Source organism: Musca vetustissima, unplaced genomic scaffold (genome assembly GCF_032173495.1).
Source record: "Musca vetustissima isolate MV318-11 ecotype Yass unplaced genomic scaffold, APGP_CSIRO_Mvet_v1 utg9424, whole genome shotgun sequence".
NCBI lineage: Eukaryota > Metazoa > Arthropoda > Insecta > Diptera > Muscidae > Musca > Musca vetustissima.
Window position 1 is genome coordinate 85,001 of NW_026887200.1, and position 17,650 is coordinate 102,650.

Below are 17,650 nucleotides of genomic sequence, written 5' to 3' on the forward strand. Positions count from 1 at the left end.
TCCAAACTTCATTGTTCCAGCTCTATCGGTTCACCCAAATCCAAATTGTACCAATTATAGTACGATTTAGTACTTTTTGTACACATAAGTAAAAATTTCCAAAACTACGTACATATCCCAATCCTACACTCCGACGGTTTTTCAGAATTTTCAGGATTCCAGCTCGATTTGTCTTCCAAATCAAATTTGTACCAATTATAGTACCATATAGTACTTTTCGTACACATGAGTACACGCTTTCCAAACTCTCCCCATATCGACCCTACTTTACATTCCAAATTTCAAGTTTTTAACTCACTCCATTCACATGCTACGAAATTGTACCAAATTTAGTACATTTTCGTACTTTTCGGATAGTTATAGTTCGAATTTCCAAAAACCCTTTAGTACATCTATCCTACATTCAATCAACGACCACCAACCCAAATTTCAGAGTTCTAGTTCCACCGGTTCGCCAAATACAAATGGTATCACATTTAGTACTTTTCGTAGCGTTGTAGTACAAATTTCCAAAAACCCAGCCTTATCTGTCCCCTTTGGACCAAGAGTGACACTCACCCAAAATTTCAAGATTCTATCTTCAGCCGTTTCGTCTGGGCGTTGATGAATCGTTAAATCAGTCAGGCAGTCGGTCGGTCAATCATTTTACTCTTTTATTAGTATAGATTAAATTTGTACCAAATATAGTACCATATAGTATTTTTCGTACACATGAGTAAGCGCATTCAAAACCATTTCCTTAAATGGACCCTACATCTCAGCCTTAATTCACACTCCAAACTTCAAGTGTTTAACGCTATCCGTTCACATGCTACAGAATTTTACCAAATTTAGTACATTTTCGTACTTTTCGGATAGTTATAGTGAATTTCCAAAAACCCTTTGGTACATCTATCCTACACTCCATCAACGACCACCAAACAAAATTTCAGAGTTCTAGCTCCACCGGTTCGCCAAATACAAATGGTATAACATTTAGTACTTTTCGTACAGTTCTAGTACCAAGGGTGTCGTACATTGATCCGGCTGGAAGGACCAATGTTTGAGCACAAATCAAATATTGATTGATACTAATTTATCAATTTATTTAATTTGTTCTTAGGTTTATACAATTCAAATTCAATTCAATATCTTAATTAATTAATACATACATTCTGCCAGCTATATTAATATAATATTTGGTAATATCAATATCTATGCTAGGTGAATGTACTCAAGTCCATATATATCAGCATTGCTGCAGTCAGTCAATTCATTGACTTCAGAAATTTGATACACTCACTCACGCTAGTGGCTTATAAATTTTTTGCTGCTATTACTGATTAACCTGCACTAACAGCAGGTATTCTCTATCATTATAAGTGAATGTTTGTTTAATTTCTACCCCACACTTTTATGGTAACTGATAGGGAACCAATTCCAACATTCAAATCGTATAAATTACATTGTCAAGCAATAAACCATTTAGTCGCAGCGTGTGTAACTAATAACCATAAATAAATGTAAAGCCCTATTTGTCTCGGTTTTATATACCTTTAATAGCAATCAAAATATAACACAGTATTAATCATAATAATACTATAATCACAAAATCGTATATAATTGGAGAACAAAAGAAAATACATGGTATGATCTTGAACTTATATCTAATCTACATTCACATGACATTGAACCCTATACAATTTTAGGACGTATGCACTTTTTTAACTTAATATCTAGCTTGTGGGAAGCTAACGTTCCGCCAGACATTCTATCTGTCAGCAATAGAGTCCTTGGCCTTCGTTCTTTTCCACATAGTAATTGCAGTATTGCTTTTGGGTCGGCGTCAGCCCCATGGTATCCACTTCTGATTTGAATTGTTCAAAGCCTCCAACGCCTGCCATATAACCGTTAAGTTTCGTAGCAACATAGGAGCTTTGTAAAAGTTTTGACTTTAAATTTAGCGTGTCACATAAATCACGATGACCTTGCAGGCGATATTTCTGGTGATAACTGCAAAAGAAAAAGTTATGCAATACAATCGCCTATTTCAAAAAATTAGTATCAAAACCTACTCTTCAGCAGGATAGAAATTAGTTTTAGCCCGAATTTCCGTAATTATAACCTCTGGAGCCCGTTTGATTTGTTCTTCCTGTTTCGATTGTTCAGCAATTGCCTTCTGCTCTTCGTCGTGGTATAAGATCAGTGACATATATTGTCTTTTAATGGGGGTGGTGGTTAGGCCGTATTCATGGTTGTTCCAGAATAAATCAAGGAGATCTTTGAAGGAAATGATGTTTGGATCGTAGTCAATTTCCAAAACTTCAGTATGGTCACCCCTAAATAATGATATCATGTTAGAATGCATTTTTTGAAAGGTTGTTAGTAAAGCAAGCAGAATAGGTAGAGAAAGCAACAGATCACAGTGGGAGTGGAAATGAGAAAGGGAGTAGGAAAAACGAAAACGAAGATTAATTACAATTTGTTATTTTACATAAACTTACAAATTACGGTACTTTGGGCCTTCTTTGGTGCCGCCGGCATAGCCTACAGTTGTGCGCAATACTCCTCTTGTGGCTCCATATAACGATTCTGCGCCCCAAAAACATCCCATGCCAAATGTGGCCGTTTTGATGAATGGCACACCAAGCGAATGCACCGGGCTGAGGTTTAACTCTTTTTGTTCATTGCGCACAATACTCTGGAATATTCAAAATAAACATCGATTAACTCAATTCTTGTTTTGTCCATAAAATTAAAACGAAAATAAATTACAAATAATTTTAAAGAACTTGTATTGCAGTTGTTAAATTCGTTGAAAATGCCATTCGAACGGTTAATAACGTAAATAACCATAGTCAACAACAGGATAAATTTCATATTGTCTGAGAGAATTGATAGCCTGTGACGAAAGCTCTTTAAATACTGAATTGCAGCGTCATTGCATTATTTTTTGATTATTGAGAAACCAGGTTCAATGCACGTATGCTTACCTACATACATACAATCAAACAAAAAAACACACAACAACAATGGCTGTCGAAGAGCCAGCCAAGCAAACTGGCCGAGAAACATGTGTTTGCATTTACACTGAGAACAATAACAATCTCTTATTACAGAGAGTGAATGCAGCGTAGAATCTCTTACTAGATCACACATGCATTTTATAAAGGCCAAGGTCAGTTTCGATACACGTTTCGTTGAAGTATTCCTGTTTTTTGTTACGATTTGATTTAGGGCCAAAAATATTCGAAACGAGAAATAATGGAATATTTTCAGTATATATATTCTATATTTGCATATAAATATTTATATTTACATTTGTAACCTTAAAATGTTTACCATCGAACCGAATAACATTTCTGACCATTTTCTAATTAGTTAATTTTGACACTTGGTGACAAACTTATGTAATCAAAGAACACACTCGAATAGAAGAGGAACAATACCCTACACAACTATGTTGTCGGGGTATTATAGGTTTGTGCAACCTGAAGAGGAGATGAAAACTTTATTTTTGTCTGAGGCCGTAAATATGGCCCAAACTTCGCGAATTTTTACATGGAGAAGAGAATCGGACAACTTTTGTGTGAAAAATTACAAAAATTTGTATTCTATAACTATATATTTACCCGAGAAGTTCATAAATTGATACCATTAGTAACCCTTTGAAAATTGCCACTATAACGGTGATGATCAGATAATTATTTTGGGATGATGTGGACCGGAAACAACGTGACTAATAATTATTCCCCACAGTTCTTTGGATTTTTACGAAGTTTGGCATAGCGTACTGAATTGAGACTATAATTATGCGTGCTAAGTTTCGTGAAAATCGGTTCAGATTTCAATATAGCTCCCATATACATTTTCGACCGATTTTATGTAAATGCTGCACTAAAGACATAAAATATTAGATTGGTGAAAATAAAGATAAAATCGTAGAAATGATCACAGTTGGAGCTAAAAATCGACCATAAAACTATTTTAAACCATTTGCACAAAGCTGGATTCAAAAAGAAACTCGATGTTTGAGTGCCACACCAATTAGCAGAAAAAAACGGAATGAGATAGACCCATTTCTTAAACGGATGGTGACTGGAGATGAGAAATGGATCACATACGATAATCCTGTGTGAAAACGATCGAATGACCAGGACTAACGGCCAGGAAGGATCTGCTATGAATTTCATGAGACTGGAAGAGGATTATTTATTATGAGTTGTTTTCATATGACCAAACGCTAAATTCTGATCTCCACTGTCAGCGACTGCACCGTTTGAAGATCGCAATTGACCAGAATTGGCCAACAGGAGAGGTATCGTGTTCCACCCGGACAACGCTATGGCCACACACACTTCTACAGTGACTCCCCAGAGACTTCGGGAGCTTGGTTGGGAAGTTTTAATGCATCCGCCATACAGTCCGATTATCATATTTTTCTTGTTGATTGCATTGCAAAATTTCTTTAATGATACAAATTTTGTATCTAGGGAGGATTGTGAGAACCGACAAATAGAGAGCAGGACTTCTATGAAAGAGGCATTATGAAGTTACCTTTAACATGCCAACAAATCATACAACAAAACGGTGCATATGTAGCCCAAATCGGAAGCACATTAAATAAATTCCGAAGCACATTAAATAAAGTTCTATTATAGTTCATATAAAAATATTGGATTTATTTTTTCCCAACCTAATATTTTCGTCAGATTTTATTTTAATGATGCATTAAGATCCTATATTTCTTTAGATTTGCACGAAATTTTGCATAGCGAACTGGATTGAGTCTAGAGTGGTGTGTGTTAAGTTTCGTGAAAATCGGTTCAGATTTAGACATAGTTCCCACACATATTTTCGTCCGATTTTGGGTAAATGCTGCACTTAAGACATACAATATTTCTCCGATAGCGACAGAACTTTGCTATCGGAGTCTAGAATGACGAGTATTGAGTGTTTTAAAATTGATTTAGATACATCTGATATATTTTCTGCTATTTGTATCTAAAAGTTGCATCAAATACTTATCAACTATCCAATTGAGCCTAGAATGATGCTATTTTCACAGAGAATCAGATTTAAATATAGCTATTATGTATATAAATAAACAAAGTTTGTCCGATTGTGAGATGAAAACTTGAACAACGCGCTGTGCTCCAGGATACCAAGTTTTATTCAAATCGGTTTAGATTTATTCGTATAACTGTCATAAATACTTTTTTTCGATTTCATACAAATAGTACACCTAAGAACCTAAGCCTGTTTGCTTTGAATGGATTTTAAGATATCGATTCCAACAATATATCCCTATTGATACATTTCAAGCTTCCAGCAGCATATGCTTTGTTATGCTTGGTTTAAATCGGTACATATAACGATCATAAGAGCCTTTATTGTATGTACCCAAAGTGGGCCAATAATGATCATTGTATCCAATGATTACCCAAAGAGTAAAATTACAGCCGATTTTGGTTAAAATACGTGGCAGAACTTCTCAAAATATATATCTTTGGGATGTACCGCTATAGTGGGGCAACCCTAAAAACTGTACTAATATTGATAATTTTAGCAGGAAGAGTTTCCACCCAGTGGGAAACAAAAATACCTAATTATAGCTGATTAGTTAAAAAAAATGAAGAAACGCCTTTAAAATACATTCCACCAAACGACAATATTCTTATTTCATCTGTTTTCATTAATTTCAAATTATAATTTAATTTCTATTTTAATCTAATATATTTTCCTTTGAGCCACTTTTTTCTAAGCCTAATACCTCACAACCTTATAACAGTTAAATAATAGTTCTATCAATGTTAATTATTATTCAACTAACATTTGATGAGAGAAACATGTACAATTTATTCTCTCACATCTCTTCATTTGCATATTCCATAATTTCCAACACTCTTTATGTTTAATGAGTGCAGCCACAAACACTGCTTGAGGTGTTTTGTTGTGGCCGTCGGCTGATCTCCATATGTCAGCACTTCGCCGCCGGCTACAGTTATTCCTGTCCGCACACGACAATGTTTGCTTGAAATCATTTACATTACGTATTAGTTGTGTGTGCAGGCTTCACTGTAGTTGTTATTTATGGAATTTATCGAATGAGTATGCAATAATTAATGGAAGTATGAAGAGGTTCATGTAAAATAAATTCTCAATACTCTGTCTTATTACATTTGGATTTGGTCAACAGCACAACAACTCGATAAGTATTGAAAACCCATAACCAGTCAATGTTGTCTTGCTTTGCTGTTAACATATATTGAATTGAATTCTTGCTCTTAAATAAAATAATTAAATATTTTCTATTACACTTATTTTTATATATTTTCAACTTTTTTACGGTAGTGCCTGTACCGTAAAAATTTGCCTTCAATACCAATACCAAGAAGTAACATTAATATAAGTTCAGAATTTCCATCTTCAATATTGCGAGCTTTAGTTTTTTTACAGGAGTGTAGTTACGTATGTTTTGCATTAAGGGAACCATTCTCGATTTTAATTTTAATGGTTCCCTTAATTTTTAATTTTAATTTAATTTACAAAATCTTATATATATATATATATATTTTTTTCTTTTTTTCCGTATTGAAACATCGGTATCCGAAAATTCCAACGGTGTTAGAAAGAGTACATGTCTGGTTGTCGGATTATTGACTTCGCTCAAAAGTTAACAAAATGGCGGACCTTTGAACACATATTTTTGACCACAAAGTTACTTAAAAAATAAGGAAGGTCTTCGATTGGATTTATCCTAGTTCATACAATAACTATACACTCACGGAGAAACGTCCCAAAATTTGGAACCGATTGAATTATTAGTTTTTTAGTTATCGTGGCCACCATTCGTAAAAACACTGCTTCGAAAAAAAATGCGTTTAAAGATTGAGAATCACTCTTGCTGTCACTTGATGCTAACGCAATAAATCGGCTATATTTTCAAGAGTTCTTGAGATTTTTACTTGAAAATTTGGGACATAATTGAATTACTGTCGATTTGAATTAAATAAAAAAAAAATTGACACCACCGAGTATTGAATATTAGTTGGGAATAGGGGTTGGGGTTAGTAAACTTTTCCCAATAGGCCTTCAGACAACAGGAAGTGGCAATTGATTGAGTAGTACTGCAATTTCATTTACTAATTTAGTGCGGAATAATATTGAATATGATATTTTTGTATATATTCTTACCACATCCTTAAGGATTGGTGCCTTGATGTCTTCTGGATTGATAGCGATCGACATTTTCACACACAAAATTCACTCAAAGAACTTTAATCTCTGTTCAGCTGTACGTTTTCAATTAAACTGTTGGACAAATTCCGTAATCACCGGCATTTATACTCGCCGTTTAGTGTTTCTTCGATTATAATGTAAGTGCTCTTAATCAACTTAAGCGTCGATTGAGAGAGAGAGGAAGACCGACCTCTAATCGAGCGGACAAGATTACGTTGTTGTAGCTAGAATAGGTCGTATCGAAGATTTGTTTTTCTTGTCCTAAAAGTTCGCCGTTCTGATTGTCAAACTGTCTGATAATTAATAATTTCACAATATATAATAGTTGTTAATAGGTAAAATTCGGATGAATTCTGTTCGGGAAAGAAGTGATACCCTTGATGACGAAAAAGTATTCTCTAGGTACAATAAGTGCGTAAACGGCCGACACTTTTATACTACCTTTTAATAATTCCTAATATCTTCAATACATCCTGATATACGTACATACATACATACGAGTCGAGTATACATGTCTGTCCGTTCATACAGTATAGTTTTTACAAATCTGATCATTGTCTAGTTTAATGATATTCCTCTAAAATGTAAATATTGATTAGGAGAATCAAATGCGCTACATATAATACACCTATCCATAATTGTCGTTATATATTTCTGTAGGATCTTCGTAGTTTTCGTTTCTCTCCAACTAATCTGTTTCCAAGCATTATGACAATGACACTGTCAAAATTAAATACTTTGAGGTTCGTTGAGAGAGAACAAAAGCTTTGTATCTCCAAGTCTTTTGTTGTGTTTCAAATATGTATGCATGCAGTTTGTTTGTGTCGATCAGCTTTAGACGAGAAAGAGATCATTTTGTGTGTGTGAGAGAGAAAGATGGAAAGTTGCCTAACCAGCATGTGCTGATACGGCTCTCCGCAATCAACAATTCGGACCGCTAGCTTGGTTTTGTTAATGTTTTGCAATTTGATTTGATTGTTTATAAACAATGCAAATTTAAAAGATTTTTGTCAAAAATAATTCTGTATGAAAATGACGTCAGTTTCAGGTGACATCTTGACCAATCGATTGGTGGACGTGCATAGAATCGGATTTCGTTTGAATTACAAAAATCGCTTTAGAATTGAGGGAGAGGCAGAAAATTCCGAAATTCTCAGAATCTAAAGTGGATATACCCTCCAATTTTTGTATACATCGAGAATAGGATATTCTCAAATGGTATGCCTAATTTCAACCGATTCCGAAAGGTATCTTCGGAGCTACAATTTTTTAAAAAACTTTTGTTATACGAAATTGTATGTAAACACTGATTGTTGTTGGTATGGCGAGCGAGCGAGTGGACCATGAATACGATAGATATGATCACCTGTGGACGCTACATATATATTTGTTGTGCACAGCAAATATTAAGTATTTCGTCTGGATTTTTTTTTTCAAAGTTGAATGAGTATATGTTTATACGAATGTGTGTTTTTATTGGTAGGTATTCAGATCAGTGCGAATCGTAACAAAGGTGGCAATGCCCTGAACGATGTTTTATTTCCTCTTTGATTATATTTTATGGGTGCTAATAGTAAAGCCTCATATAACAGTTCTATCCACGCTTACCAAAATATTTGTAATATATTAATGATTATAGAAAAATCTTGAAACATTTTTAAAAACGGTTTTTTAAATCCCGAATATGAACGTTAATCACTTTCTGAATCGTGAACAAAGTACCAGGTCGCATTTATGATCCGATTTGGATGAAATTTGGCATAGCGTACAGAATTAGGCCTAGAATGATGTACGTGAAGTTTCGTGGAAATCGGTCCAGATTTAGATATAGCTCCCATATATTTTTTCGTCCGATTTAATGTAAATGGTGTACCAAAGTGTCCATATATATCTTTCGATTTGCACGAAATTTAGCATAGCGTACTGAATTAAGTCTAGAATGATGTGTGTTAAGTTTCGTGTAAATCGGTTCAGATATAACTCCCATATATATTTTTCGTCCGATTTTATATAAATGGTGTACCAAAGCCTCTACTTTTCTTTCGATTTGCACGAAATTTGACATAGCGCACTGACTTAAGTCTAGAATGGTGTGTGTTAATTTTCCAGAAAATCGATTCAGATTTAGATATAGCTCCCATATATAATTTCGTCCGATTTAAGGTAAATGATGCGCCAATGTTCCCAAATATTCGATTTGCACGAAATTTGGCATAGCGTACTAAATTAAGTCTACAATGATGTGAATTAAGTCTAGAATGACGTGTGTTAAGTGTCGTGAAAATCAGTTCCGATTTTAATTATCCCCCATATATATTTTCGTCCGATTTAATGCAAATAGTGAAATAAAGTCCCTATATATCTTTCGATTTGCACGAAATTTGGTATAACGTACTGAGTTACGTCTGGAATGATGTGTGCTAAGTTTCGTGGAACACCAAAGTCCCTATATATCTTTCGATTTGCACGAAATTTCCCAAAAATCGTTTCAGATTTAGATATTGCTCCCATATATATTTTTTTCCGATTTAAGGTAAATGGTGCACCAAAGTACCTATATATCTTTCGATTTTCACGAAATTTTGCAAAACATACTGAATTAAGTCTAGAACGATGCGTATTAAATTTCATGAAAATCGGTTCAGATTTAGATATTGCTCCCATATATATTTTCGTCCGATTTAATTTAAATGGTGATCTAAAGTTCCTATATATCTTTCGATTTGCACGAAATTTGGCATAGCGTACTAAATTTAGTCTAGAATGATGTGTGCTAAGTTTCGTGGAAATCATTCATGTGATTGATATTACCGAATGGTGTGCATCAAGTGTGCTATAAATCGATTTACACAAATTTGTCTCATTGAAATGTGAGCATAGGTTGCAGAAAAGCATGTGTATGGATTGATGTTATTCGGTTCATTTATTCATAAATATCAAATCAATTGTTTTAATGAAATTTTAAAAGACAATTGAGGATTCCCATATGTAGAATATATTCGAAGTGGTGAAGGGGGTATCATATAGTCGGCCCAGTCCGACTTTACTACTTTCCTTACTGGTTATTAATACAAAAGGACGTAAGTACACTCCTGTTAAAAAACTAAAGCTCGCAATATGGAAGATATAAATTCTGAACTTATATTAATTCTACGATGTTTGGTATTGAAAATGTGACATATCGGTCAATTTTTTACGGTAGCCCCTGTACGTAAAGTTCGAAAACATAAAAAAGTATTTTTAATAGAAAATATTTAATTATTTTATTAAAGAAAAATAATAAAATGTATTAAACACTATTCAATACAGTTAACAGCAATGCAACAAAGCAAGACAACATTGACTGACTATGGGTTTTCAATACTTATCTAGTTGTTATGCTGTTGACGATCCAAATGTAATAAGACAGAATATAGAGATTTAAGCCAACCCTACAGTGAAGCCTGCACGCACAACCAATACATAATGTATTGTAGCATTGTCGTGTGCGAATAGGTATAACTGTAGCCGGCTGACGGCAACAACAAAACACCTTAAGCAAGACTTAAGCCGTGGTTGTGGCTGCACTCATTAAACATAAAGAGTGTTGGAAATTATGGAATATGCAAATGATGTGAGTGAATCACTAAACACGAATTCTCTTTTTGTCTCGTTTCGTCAGTCATTTTTGATGACTGTTAAGCTTCCACATACTTACTCTCAATTTAGTTCTGTTCAACTCTGGAGTAAATATATTTTACATGTTTCTCTCATCAAATGTTAGTTGAATAATTATTAGCATTGATAGAAATATTATTTAACTGTTATAATGCTGTAAGGTATTAGGCTTAAAAAACAGTGGCTCAAAGGAAAATATATTAGATTAAATACAAAAATAAATTCTAATTTGAAATTAATGAAACTAGTTTAAATAAGGATATTGTCAGTTGGTGGAATGACATTTTCGCCAACAGCCCCCATATAGTGGTACCACAAAATTCGGTATTTTAAAGTCTTTCTTCATTTTTTGTAGCTAATTAGCAATAATTAGGTGGAAAATCTCCTGCTGAAATTATCAATATTAGTCCACTTTTTAGGGTTGTCCCACTATAAAGGTACATCTCAAACGTCAATATTTTGAGAAGTTCTATTTTTATCAAATGACCTGTAATTTTACACCTTGGTTATTCATTGAGTACAATGATCATTATTGGCCCATGTTGCAGAGGTCGGACGGGAGCGACTATATTCACTCTCCACTTTGGGTGCATACAATAAAGGCTGATCAGATCGTTATATGTACCGATTTAAACCAAGCATAACAACTGGCATTTTAATATGCTGCTGAAAGCTTGGAATTTAATATGTGATCAATATAGATATATGAATCGATCTCTTAAATCCATTGAATTCAAATAAGCTTAACATCGTAGGTGTGCCATTTTGTACGAAGTCGAAGAATGAGAGTTATACGAATAAATCTAGATCGTTATACGAATAAAACTGCGTTCTGGTATCCTAGAGCATAGCGCGTTGTTCAAATTTTCATTTCACAAATGGTCAATCTTTGCTAATTTAGTGCACAATATACATAATAGCTATATTAAAACCTGATTCTCTGTGAACAGAGCATCATTCTAGGCTCAATTGGATACGTTGATAAGTATTTGGTGCAACTTTTATATACAAATGGCAGAAAATATATGAGACATATCTAAATCAGTTTAAAAAAACTCGTCATTCTAGACTCCATGAAGTACCCTGTTCAAAGTTCTATCGCTATCAGAGAAATATTTTTTGTGTCTTTAGTGCAGCATTTACATAAAATCGGTCGAAAAATTTTATGGGAGTTATATCGAAATCTGAACCCCGATTTTCACGAAACTTAACACACATCATTGTAGACTCAATCTAGTACGCTAATTCAAACTTCGAGCAAATCAAGAGAAATATAGGGATTTTAATGGGATTTTAATGCAATATTTAATGGAAAATCGGACGAAAATATGTGTGAAAGCTATGTATAAATCTAAACCGAACTACCCACAAGGCTTTCAACTACCATTCTTCCGAAGAATTTTTCCTTTCAAACATTCCAAGAGCTGCCTCATCTGCTTGCGCAACTACCCCAATGTTTCAGATGCATCGCACGGGTAATATCTGCGTCTTGTAGAGTTTGGTCCGGCGAGAGTCGGCCTTGCTTTTGAGTTGCTTACTGAGACCATAGTAGCATCTCTGGATTTCTTCTGCTGATGTTATTTGTTTTGTTTATGGCGATACCGAGGTATATAAAATCGTTCACTACCTCGGAGTTTTCAAGTTCCACCGTTGGTCCGAGTCTACTGAACATCTTGGCGTTTATACCATTAGCTTGTGGTCTCACAATTTACGTCCAGTCTCACTTTGGCAGACTCCTTCTCAATTCGTTCAAAGGTGGTTGTTACCGCTTGCAATGTTCGACCCATTGTATCAATGTCATCGGCGTAGCCGAATGTGTTGTTTGGTATATAGAGTCCCATTTCTGTTCACCTTTGCATCTCGTTCCAGCAGGATGTTAAATAGGTCACACGACAAACTGTCACATTGTCTGAATCCTCGTTCGGTATTGAAGTCCTCCGACTTTAACTGCTGGCCTTGTGCTACTCAAAGTTATCCTGCATAACCGTGTTATTTTTGCAGGAATGCCGAACTGTCGTATTCGGCTTTATAGTCGGCGAATAGGTGAAATCAGTCGATGTGTTTTTCGTGCGTCTCTTCCAGTTTTGGGGCAGATTGAAAATCTGGTCAATGAAATCCAGGTCCGAAACCGCATTGGTATGGTCGAATAATATCATTGACCATTGTCTTCAGTTGTTCACACAGCGCGCTGGATATTACTTTATATGTGATGGGAAGTAGACTTATTCCTATATAGTTGGCATATATCGTCTTGTCTCCTTTTTATATGCACGGGGCAATGAGGTTCTCATCATGCATGCATTCCTCTAGCCATATTGTACTAATTAGCTGGTACATGCCCCTAACCAGCATGGGCTAGTAACCTATCGAAACTTCCTGTTTTATTGTTCTTGAACCGATTAATTGCTTTTTATTAAATTTCGGGACTTCATTCTAACTCCTTTACATCTAGATTTGCTCATGCTCATGGTTTTCTTGTTCTTCTTTTTTATGAAAATACATTTCTCCTCTCTCCTTTTCACTCAATAATACTCCATCGCATTACGTTTTGCTACTTTTTGCAGGGTTGCCCTATTCGTTTGTAGGGCAATTCCGTGCTATTGTGCTTCTATATTACTATCGGGACTATTGGGTGCGAACCTTGACTGGTCCGAATGGTCCGAATTAATATTCGCTCCTCATATCGATCGAACCTCTAAAACACTGGAGGAATGCCTTCCGACTATCACAAAATGATCAATATGATTTCTCGTTGCTTGATGTTGCTTTGATGTCTCTTGAGTAGGGCAGCCGTCATATGATGTTTCTAGACGATCTTTAAAAATGTGTTTGGTCTGTTCATCTTTGCAATAAGACTTCGCTTTTACACGTTTTATAAACGAACTGGTAAAATGCAAAATTCCGGCATTAAAAACCTTCCCAAATAGTGTACTAGGATTGTAATGACTTCATTCTTCCCTACATTCATTTCTATTTTTACAATTTCAAACTTTTGTAATTGATTAGTTAGTACCAACAATTGAACATGCGTCGCTCACACACACGCATACCATCAATTCCATTATTGCCATTTCTAACAGCTATACATCAAATGTCAAGAAGATATTCCTACATAAACATTTTTCAATTTTAATTTCAATCGAAAGATTCAAAAAGTCAAGTTGAAATACTTTCTCTCCCTTATTTGCCACTCTTTTCATTGCCATACAAATAATCCCTGGCAAAAGGGCAAAAGTACAGCATTCAAACAATTCATTAAGGTGAAGATAAAAAGAACTTCTTGAACTCCAGCAAAGGAAACAAAAGTTTTACATCCTTCATTGAGTATTTTCTGTGTGTTTACCTTTGTTTTGTCTTCTTACACTCGTTTAAAATAGAAAACGAAATCGAATCGAAGAAAGAAATCTGGGGAGAAAAACAAGAAACCTCAAATGAACTTTCCATGTACAAATATTGCAAAAGTTAAATTAAAACAGATGAACGAACGAGAGAAGAACGAGAACTGGTCATATGGCTGCTATAAACTTTGGCATTGTGGTATAGTAAATAAATAAATAAAAAGAAAAAGATAAAAACAAAAGCATATAATGAAATAAAAATAGCTGCAGCAGCAAATCAGTATCGATAAAGTTAAAATGCACAAACAAACCACCCACCCACTCACACACACACACAATGTTAAAAATAATACACTCGCACACAGATGACATTACCTGCTGTTCTGTTGTTGCTGTTGTGCTCCGGTCTATTTTCAGTAATTTTATATCGACATTGAAAGTTAATTTTAAAATTAGAAATGCAATCGATGCATAGAAAGAGATGGACTGAAGGACTGACCCCAAAAACCTAGGAGTTTTGTTTCTGTGTGTTGGTCGTTGCATCCATCCATACATTCATACATCTATAAACATGGTGGTGGATTCGATGAAAAGGTGCATTGTTGCGGTTGAGTGATATTTATGTTATTATAAATCTATTTATATTAAGTATACGTTCATAGTTAATGGAATTCAATTAGGTTGAACAAACACACACCCATCTGAAGTGTTGTTGTTGTGGCAAATGGTAATGGATGGGATGGGACAATGCAAATATTTTTGTTCTTGACCACTACCACCAACGATTTACTACATTATTTTGGATGGTCAACATCGATTCGTTTTTTTATATAAATTTTTAATTTTTTTAAAAATAGATTAATAAATACTATGCAACAAAATGGTAGGTTGAAAACCTTTAGCGAGTATATTTAGAACCCATAAGGGCCAATTCGCCATAGCTCATGTTTCGGAATATATATTACTTCGAAGGGGACTACATATTTTTATAAATACTTTTTGAAAAATTACGATAAAGGTCACATGATTTAAGATAGATCTTAAATCTACACTCTACTCCTATTATTGGGATGGCCGAAGGGGACTACATATTTTTATAAATACTTTTTGAAAAATTACGCTAAAGGTCACAATATTTAAAATATAACTTAAAACTACACTCCTATGATTGGGATGACCGCATTATACCCTCCGCTTTTTGGAGGGGTAAAACACATATTTGGTGAAATAGAATCCCATATATAAAGATCCCTACCTTTTCAAGTATGTTGACGGTTCTACGAGCATTTCAGCCGAAAAGCTGTATAATTTGGAATTCTAGTTTCTCAGTGGCGGTACTACATATATAAAAAAGTTTCCAGGTAGGTCACTTTTGATCTATTTTTTTTATTTTGATGGTCCTAGGACGAAGGTGCTGTAGTTCGGTATTCCTGGTCCTTGATGATAAAAAAACTTATCTGTGAAAATGTTAAATATGGGTCCATCTTCTGACATAGCCTAAATATTTTGATGCACCCAAATTTAGCAAACTACATGAGCATAAATTTTTGTTATTGACTTGAAAATCAAATAGCAAAAAACAGTAAGTGGAGCAGTATAGTCGGACGAGGCCGACCATATGATACCCAACACAACTACCACGGTTCTATATTCTGAGCCTGGTCAATGCCTCTTGGTCGATTATAGGTCAACAGCTCCACTCTCTAACTCTGGCATATTTTCCAAATCTTGTTTTCGTGAGGTGAATATTTACGCCATAAAATCAGTGTTTAAAATGCAGCAACAAAAAAATATTAGCATTCGCTTTACACAGCTACTGCTAAAACTATTGACATTATGACTAAATCATCAATGACTAACATATTTTAAACTCTTTCACTCTGTCTCTTTCGTTGATTTGACTCTCGGAATATTGACCGATCATCATCTAAACAGCCGTTCTAAGTATTTGGTCAGATCCCCTTCACCATGTAAAATATGTGATGTTCTGCATCACATAGGGAGACTAGAGAATCCCCCTAATCCCCCCAATTTGACAATTATTTTTTAAATATACGATCGCAGTGCTTCAATTTTTGTTTTCATGAAGCGTGTGAACATAAAAAAACATCAACCGATCGTGTGAGTATTCAAAACGAGCCAATTGCAACGAATGTTGTTCAAGTTCGACAACATAGAATATCAGTCTACTCCTTTAAAATTGTCAAAATGTAGCTATAAATAAATGATATTTTTATGAAACCTAGATTAGGTCTGAGAGTGGGTCAATTCCTTCCTTGTTTCAATGTTTATAAATCCAATATTATGAGAATGGAATGACCGAACTTTACACATCAATGAATTTTTAGTCCAAAGATGGTATTCATCAGTCAACTCCTTCTACCACCCTCACAAAAGGTCAACATTTTGAAAAATTGTAAACCGAATTTCAAATGTAAGGAGTGTCAGATTTGGTGCAAACTGTGCACATGTACGATTTAAAAACCATAGATTTAATTTGAAGTGAATTTGAGCTTTTGATTGCAAATCGTCATAATTTACCAAACATTACATTAAATCCGAAGATGAGATCTAAGATAACATCTTCTGGTATATTTCGAAAGTTTAAATCACGCAATATTTTTGATAGAGCTTCGACATTTTGCGCTGATATTTCTATTATTCCTAGCATGTTTGGTATTGCAAAATCGGTCCAGGTTCAGTCGCATTTTCCAACCGCAAAGGCTCTTATTTTTAGGTTCAGATATATAGACACAATTTTGTATAGCGTACTTAATTAAGTCCAGTTTGTTGTGTGCGATATATTTCGTCCGATTTCAGGTAAACGGTGCACCAAACTCCCAAGCTTTATCCGATTAAGACAAAATTTTGCGTACTGTTTTAGGTCCATATAGACGTATGCGAAGTTTTGTTGAAATCAGTTAAGAATTAGATATAGCTCCCATAAATATTTTCGTCCGATTTTATGTAAATGGTGAACTAAACTGCCAAGGTTTGCCCGATTAAGACAAAATTTTGCACAGTGTACTGAATTAAGTCATGTTTGATGTCTGTGAAGTTCTGTTGAAATCGATTCAGATTTTCATATAGCTCTCATACATAACTTTGCTCTATTTCATAAAAATGGTTGACAAAAAATCCAAGTCTACCCGATTGACATGTAATTTTTTATAGATTTCAGAATGTAATGTGTATGGTTTTTAAAGGTTCAAATATCTGTGTAGATTACACATTTACTTTCGCCCGATTTAATTTTAATGGTCTTCCCAAGATGATATGTCTCTTCTACGAGTATCTACAGGATATTGTACATATTATCATCTCATCTCTTGTATGTACCCAAAGTGGTGAAGGGTATAATATAGTCGGTCCCGTCCGACTGATCTTTCCTTACTGGTTTCCATAAAAATAGTAAAATATTATAAAATTTTAAA

General features: G+C 34.5%; 2 protein-coding genes across 2 annotated transcripts in view; one reads left to right on the forward strand and one right to left on the reverse strand.

Annotated features, from left to right (window-relative positions):
- LOC133334798 (octopamine receptor beta-1R) overlaps window positions 1-17,650 on the forward strand; it is a 77,187-nt gene that overhangs the window by 53,658 nt on the left and 5,879 nt on the right. The window lies entirely within an intron of this gene.
- Window positions 1,757-7,231, reverse strand: LOC133334799 (peptide methionine sulfoxide reductase-like). Its single transcript, XM_061543117.1, has 4 exons — window positions 7,177-7,231; window positions 2,484-2,680; window positions 2,055-2,318; window positions 1,757-1,992 (listed from the first exon to the last, which is right to left on the reverse strand). Exons 1-4 carry the CDS (start codon window positions 7,228-7,230, stop codon window positions 1,758-1,760), a joined length of 750 nt encoding a protein of 249 aa, XP_061399101.1. The 5' UTR covers window position 7,231; the 3' UTR covers window position 1,757.